Source organism: Falco peregrinus, chromosome 7 (assembly GCF_023634155.1).
Source record: "Falco peregrinus isolate bFalPer1 chromosome 7, bFalPer1.pri, whole genome shotgun sequence".
Taxonomy (NCBI): Eukaryota; Metazoa; Chordata; class Aves; order Falconiformes; family Falconidae; genus Falco; species Falco peregrinus.
Window position 1 is genome coordinate 39,159,312 of NC_073727.1, and position 7,474 is coordinate 39,166,785.

The following is a 7,474-nucleotide window of genomic DNA, read 5'->3' on the forward strand; positions in this document are numbered from 1 at the left end:
CCTGCGCCCGGCCGTGCTTGCGAGGGCTTGGGGGCGGCGAGGGGACCTTCCCAGCTCCGCCGAGCCGGGACGCGCGCCGGGGGACACCGCGGGGGCAAGGGGGGGTGACACCGGGGGCGAGGGCGGCGGGATGAGGGGGGACACCCATAGCGGCGGCGGAGATGCACCGGGGATAGTGGGGGACACGCCGGGGGCGGCGGCGGGGAGGGGACAGGAGGGGCGGGGAGGAGGGGGGACTCGTCGGGGGCGGCGGCCGCCCTGCCGGGAGCGCGTCCTGCCTCCGCCCGCCCCCTGCCTCCGCCCGTCCCCGTCCCCCCCCGCCGCCGCCGCCGCCGCCGCGGCGGGTGGCCGGGCGGGCGGCAGTGCCGCGGGCCCCGGCGGCGGGGCCGTGCGCCGACAGGATGGGCCGGTGGCGGGGCCGGGCGCGGGGCGTCGCGGTGGCCGTGGCGCACGGGCTGTGCTCGGGCTCGCTGAACATCCTGCTGAAGTTCCTGCTGGCCCGCTACCACTTCGCCTTCCTGACGCTGCTGCAGTGCCTGAGCAGCGCGGCGGCGGCGCTGGGGCTGGAGGCGCTGCGGCGGCGGGGGCTGGCGGCGCTGCCGCCCTTCGGGCCCCGCCTGGCGCGCCCCTTCGCCGCCGTGGCTGCCCTGGCCACGCTGCAGTCCACCCTCACGCTCTGGTCGCTGCGCGGCCTCAGCCTCCCCATGTACGTCGTCTTCAAGCGCTGCCTGCCCCTCGTCACCCTCCTCACCGGCGCCCTGGTGCTCCGCGACGGCATGCCCTCGCCCGGCGTCCTCGTCGCCGTCCTCATCACCACCTGCGGCGCCGCGCTGGCCGGTGAGTGCGACCGCACAGGAGCGACAGGACAGGACCGGACGGGGCGGACGGCCACGCCGCGGGGCGCCCCGACGGCGGCGCCGCCTCTGCACCGGCAGCCTCCGCCGCTCCGGCTGGGCTTCGGGACGGGACGGGACGGGGCGGGCAGCGGCACCCCGGGGGGAAGGAGCCGGGGATACGGGGCCGGGCAGCCCGGGGGGGCAGCTGCCGCCCCACTGGGGCAGGCTCAGGCTTGCCGGGGTGGTTGCGGCCCCGCTGTGGCCGGTACAACCTTACGGAGATAGATGCATCCTTATGGGGCTCGGTGCAAACCTATGGGAGTAGGTGCAAGCTTAGCGCAACCCTACCAGGGAAGGTGCAACCCGATGGAGGGAGGTGTGGTCCTACGGGAGGTGGGTGCAACCTTACAGGGGTAGATGTAATATTCCGGGGGCAACTTCTGCCCTGTGGGGGCAACTGCAGCCCTGCTGGGCTAAGTGCAACCTTACAGGGATAGGTGCAAGCTCAGGGGCCAGCTGCAGCCCTGTGCGGCCAGGGGCCCTACCTGTGCTGATTTCCAGCCAAGATGTATGTGGGGTGGGAGGCAAAGCTGGGTCTGTGTGGCCCAGCTACACTCCTGGGTTGGGGGCTGCCCCAGGGAATGGAGCGCGCGCGCGCACACACACACACACACACACACACACACACACACACACGGCGAGTGGTTTAACCCGCAGAGAAACCTGACAGGGGTCTCAGCAGGGAGGCTGGTGCTGCGGGACCCCCCATGGCTTGGCTTTGCTGGGAGGAGCAGGAGGGCAGAAGGAGGGCGGGGGGGGGGGCTGACACGCGCCCGTGATGGCAAGACGGTGCCCAGGGTTGCTGTGTGTATGTGCCGTTTCTGCTGCAAATCTCCTATAGTGGCTTTGCAAAGGGGAGAATGCAGTCTGATTTTGCCTGTGGGATTTAGGGGGAGAGTGAAAGACATTCAGAAGGTTTGCAGCATGCAGAAGAGGTAACTGTGTCCACCCTTGGGACAAGTGTGACAAATCCTATGAGTTACGGAAACTGCACTGCTGCCTGTTTCCTAAATATCCCCCAGTCCAAAACAGTGCACTCTTTCTGTCTCGCATGCAGAAACCGTGTTTGTGTCTTTCTGTGACTCTCCCAACAGGAGCTGGTGACCTGACTGGGGATGCTATGGGCTATGTGACAGGCGTGCTGGCCGTGCTGATACACGCTGCCTACCTGGTGCTCATTCAGAAGACCAGTGTAGATAGTGAATATGGACCCCTGACAGCGCAGTATGCCATCGCTGTTTCAGCCACTCCTTTTCTCATCATTTGCTCCTTTGCCAGCATGGATTCCATCAATGTCTGGTCTTTCCCAGGGTGGAAGGACCCTGCCATGGTATGCATCTTTATTGCTTGCGTCCTGATTAGCTGTGCCATGAACTTTACCACCCTTCACTGCACTTACATTAACTCAGCTGTGACCACCAGCTTCGTAGGGGTGGTGAAGAGCATAGCAACCATCACGGTGGGCATGGTGGCATTCAATGATGTGGAGCCCACAAAGTTATTTATAGCTGGTGTTGTGGTCAACACCTTGGGGTCTGTCATTTACTGTGTGGCCAAGTACATTGAGACCAGGCGGCAGAGCAATTATGAGGACCTGGAGAAAGAAGCTAGAGAAGAGGAGGGGGAAAGGCAGGCTGGGGACCAAGCACTATTTGCCATGGAGGCAATTTCCCAGGAGAAGGGGACTGAGGAAGCAGCAGTGGAAAGATCAGCCATGGGGGACAGCCAGAGTGGAGAGAAAGAGAAGGATGGCACTGAGAAACCTGCCAAGGGACGGGCGGTCCAGGGAAAAGCCACCAGCACACAAGAAGTGAACAGGAGCTTGCTGAAGGATGCCTATCTTGGAGTATGGAGGTTGGTGAGGGGTGCTAATTATATAAAGAAGGATTATTTGATAGAAAATGAAGAACTACCAAACCCTTAAAAAGCAGGTTTGAAAACCTATTGCTTGAGGACAGACACCTGGTTCTCTGTACAGGGGGAAAGGCAGAGCATACATTTCCACATCAGTACTGATGGATAAATCCACATCACGTAGGATGACTTTACCTCATTGTCAAAAAGCAGAAGGTCAGAGTTTGCTCATGCTTTGAGCTTGCTTTCAGCTGCTTTCAGTACATCAATTTAGACCCACCACAGTTAAAGGTGCTGAGTCCTCTGCTGTGGACACAGAGAGGGTTGGGTAATGGGAAGTCATGGGGTGCTTGAGCAGCAGCCTGGGCTACAGGGGACATCAGTACCACTGAGCTGGTTGGCAGTGCCAGTGGCACAGCATTGGCCTTGTAGCTTAGCTCGTGTCTGGAGCCTGTGACTTTAAGACCATTGGGAGGCTCTGTTGATGTGCTTCCGTTTCTCTATCTGTCCAGTTTAGGTACTCTATAGAAATATATGCCTACAATATATAAGATCCTCTTAACTGTACTTCTGTGTGCTCCTCTGTGTCAATAGAATTGCAACAGAGCTAGAGGTTGTGCCACTTCAATTATATTGGTGTAAAATCACCCTCTTAACTGAAGAACTGAAACTCTCCCTGATTCGGCGGCCAGGCTGTGCCTTGGACCTGGTTTACATTGGGTGGTTTGTGTCTTCAGTAGAATTACTTTTGTCTTGTGCTGGTGTACCTGAAAGCAGAATCAGATCTGAACTTCTGAGAAACTTTGGTTAGCCAAAGGTTGTTTTTCTATGAGCTTTAACCACATATGGCATTGGGAATATTAGCTCGACCCAAATAAAAGAGTTGGGAAAGGTTGGTATGTATTGATTTGATTTGAGAGGGCTGTAAAAAATTAGGGATACAGTCTGTGCCTTGTGCTATCCCCTCCTTGTACCCTAAAGCTGGGTGAATCAGAGCCTGAACTGGAACATATGCATCCTCTCCATCTCCCTCTCTAAGGAGTACAGGCTGATAGCAGAACTGGGGACTCCATCTCTCTGGGATTCCCAGGGGTGCTTTTGCAGGACAGTTTTGCTGTATCCTGGTGATGTGCTGGGACACAGTTTTGTGTGTATCAGCCCCCACTGTCCCTGTGCTGTGGTGTCCAGTGGAAGAAAATGTGGGCAGGCAGGCAGGAGCTGCAATGTGCTCCTGGCACATCCCGCAGCTGAGCACTCGTGGGCCAGGGTGCTTGGTGTACTCGGCAGCGAGACGTCCTGGCTTTGGTGGAAGCTGCTCCCCTGTGCCCAGACCATCCCCGCTCGGGTGCTCCTGTGGGAAGCAGGAAGCAGGTGCTCCAGCAAAGCCTCTACTGGATGTGCTAATGTTTTGTACCACATACATTTAACGGCAAACACTGGGGAAACAGATGTTTGAGTATTTCTTAGCCTGGGGATACCCTTCTGGTAGGTTCGAGTCTTTGGGTCAAGCCTTTGATCAGAACTAGGCAGAGAAGAGATTTGACTCTGAGTCTTCCTCAGGTGCCCGAGCCATCAGGCCATCTTGACCACAGGCTGAAGCAAGCTGTTATCATCTCCCGAAAAAATGAACCAAGTGTTTTTTTGTTGTTATTGCTATTGTTGTTGTAATTATTATTAATTTATTAAGCCACTGAACTGAAAATCAATTATTCCCACAGCCCTAATTAATCAGTGCCTAGCCCAATACTTTCTCAAGCCAAGGCAGCATTAGCCTCACAGCGCGTTCAGCACTGAAATCTGAAATGAGCAATTTAGCCAGCAGGGAATATCTGCAAAACTGATCTCTGGGGGAGCTTTAGATTCTTGTCAATAAATGCAGGCAGAAACATGGGTGCGACAGTATGTTTTCTGAGTGAGTGCGTAAGTTGGGTGACCTGTTATCACCCCATGAGTTTTGAAAGAGATGGCTATAAAGACATTCAGGCTAAAAGCCTGTAGCTGCTGAGCTGGGGGATGGGGCATGGAGATTTGTACATCACACATTATGTATAGCTAGTGTTTAAGAGTCGAGAGATACTGGCTATATGCCAAAACACGTTTACTTTCTGTTCAAGCTCCATATGGCACCTTTTCCAATAAAAGCACTATTTATTGTTTATAGGCTAATGTAATAGGGGTTTTGTTAGTTTTTCAAATGCATCCTAGACTAAAGAAGTTTGTGCCTATGACTTATAGTTCCATATTACTGAACTCATTACAATATTGAACTGCATTGTAATCATACTGAAGAGAAACTCACATTTCTGGTCTGTCCTCACTGTGCTCAGTGTTTTCTGTCCACAAGAAATGCGGATCTTTTTACCACCTGGATGCCAGTCTTAGATCTTGTAGTGTACACTTGCTAGAGAAAGCTCTCCCCCTGGACTCTTGTTGCAGGACTTTTTCCTGGGGGAGTTCAATGTTTTGCCACTTAACTGTTGTTGAAGTATTAGTAGAAACTTCCGGAAATTCCAACAGCTTTGACTGTTAAAAAAGCTGCTGTTACGATGTTGTACATTTGCATGTATAGTTGAAATGTGATTATATTGTATTCTGTTTATACCTGTAAATTCCCTAAATTAAAATGGGAATTTGGCAAATGCAGTCCAATTTTTCAGTAGCAGAGACTGTCACACAATAAAATAAAAATACTGCCTCGAGCTGAGGTATTTTAATAGGATCAGCCGAAGACTGAAGAATGAGATGTGGGAATAAAATGCACTGCTTTCCAAAAGCCTTCTGGTTTTCTTATTGTTGCTACCCCGGGATGCTCATTTTTGGTTCATTTATGGTTATTCTTGAGCCTTTATATCACCCAAATTTCCTTAACGTGTGACCGCACACTATAAATACTGTCATAGACAGAGAGACTGAGGACGGACAAAGGAACACAGGAATCTGCTGTGGCTGAGTCCTCTGTACAGCTTGAAGTTTCTGTGGTTCTCAGCAATGATTTCTTTGGTTATGTATTTAAGATGTTTTAGTGTCACTAGCCTAACTGCTGTAACTTTAAATAAAAATAAGATGATGTTTGTTATTAATAGTTAGATTATAAGATCATTCCATTATTAGAGGACTTAATATTGATTTTATTTTACAATGTTAGGAATTTGTATTACCAGCTATGTCACGTGGCAACCCTAAGAGCTGACTTGAGCATCACTTTTTACCTGTTTGCTTCGGATGAAAGGTGTGTGATGCACCTGTGACTGAAACTGGGATGCGCCAGACACCAGGGCTGGCGGTTATCGCAGAATTCATCTTAGAGTTCCACACAAATGTGCCTGCAGGACAGTTTAGAGAAAGAAACTGTCTGTGTTCCAGGATAATGAATGAACCTAATGCACAATGACTGCTTTGAGAATAAACATTAATTTCAGTGTCAACACATCATCCAGTAACACCTGCTCTAGCACTACTGCATACGCACGCACATGCACGCACACACGAGTATGCATGCAACAGGAAGACAAAAGGCAGACTGTCTGTCTTTTCTAAGATACATTATTTTCTCAAAGAAAATAAAGAGAGGCCAGATTATTCGGAGGCAGAGACCGTTAAAATCTCTAAGGATAATTTAAAAATTTGCATACATCACTGACAAACTGGTCTTGCATTTGCCATCACTTCCAGAGGGAAAGTGGACAGCAACCTACAAAAAAGCAGGTGACAGTGAAAGAGATTTTACAGTTTATTAAGCAACACTTTACAGCCCTGTGTATGTCTGGGGATAGTTTATCACCAGTGCTTAACAGCCTCACGTAATTTGATTGCATCTGTTTGCTCCAGGCAAAGGCTTCAGTAGGCAGAAAGGTGCAAAGCCCTTCAGCTCTCCTCTCTAAATTAACATTTGAACGTTTTGCTGCTTGTCATGGTTAAGGTTAACACCACAGATTCCTGTCCCCTTGCCCTCTCTACCTGTGTTCCATACAATTTCACGTATCACTTTGAGGTTTCTTTTGTGGGTTTTTAACGCGCAGCTGCTAAGTGCAGTGCAGGCAATCAACTCTGCTTCTCAATTAGCTGCTATATTCATGCTTCGGTAGGTTATTGGAGGTCATCAGGAGGCTTTTCACTTCAGCATGGCTCCTGTCGGGAACTGGTGAGCATGCACATGCCCTCCTCTCTCTTCCCTTGTTCCTGATGTATTTCCCAAATCTTGTTTCCAGTGTCCAGCCTGAAAACCTCTGCCAGTGGCGGAGGACTTGCCACAGAGGCTTCTGCTGTATTTTTTTTTTCCTTCTTTTTTCTAGAAGGGCAGGGAGGGGATGGACTGGCAGGATCTTGTGTGCCCAGATTGCTTCTTGTACTTTTGTGCGCTTTTCTGCACACCAGCTCCCTGCTTACCAACTCCCTATATAGTTCAGCCGTGGCTGCGTACCAGCTTCTTGTGGAGTGGGGCCAGGGCTGCGTACCAGCATCCTGCGGAGCTGGGCTGTGTGCAGGACGGATAGGCACGAGGGCGCTCGCTCTGCCAGCCCACCGGTACCCACACCTCCTGGTCGTGCACACCAGTGTGGGTATTTATTATATGCATAAAACCAGAAGGAGATTTTTTCACAGTAAAGAGCATTTTGAGTAATAGAGCTATAAACCTGAAAAGGGGTTGCCATCATTGTTGCTGTTGAGCCAGGCTCATTTTTATTTTTAGGTTTAATGCTAAGCATTGTGTTTGCATAGAGAGA

General features: G+C 51.7%; 1 protein-coding gene across 1 annotated transcript; it reads left to right on the forward strand.

Moving 5' to 3' along the window:
- The first annotated feature begins 363 nt into the window (after positions 1 to 363).
- Positions 364 to 5,486, forward strand: SLC35D3 (solute carrier family 35 member D3). The gene is made up of 2 exons (XM_055809873.1): positions 364 to 837; positions 1,991 to 5,486. The coding sequence occupies exons 1-2, from the start codon at positions 402 to 404 to the stop codon at positions 2,818 to 2,820; spliced, it is 1,266 nt and encodes a 421-aa protein (XP_055665848.1). The 5' UTR covers positions 364 to 401; the 3' UTR covers positions 2,821 to 5,486.
- Positions 5,487 to 7,474: the final 1,988 nt, after the last annotated feature.

Bases quoted from the DNA above. Each gene is read 5' to 3' on its own strand.
- SLC35D3 (XM_055809873.1), top strand. From the start codon at position 402: ATGGGCCGGTGGCGGGGCCGGGCGCGGGGCGTCGCGGTGGCCGTGGCG. The intron at 838-1,990 runs GTGAGTGCGACC...CTCTCCCAACAG, and splicing joins CTGCGGCGCCGCGCTGGCCG to GAGCTGGTGACCTGACTGGG.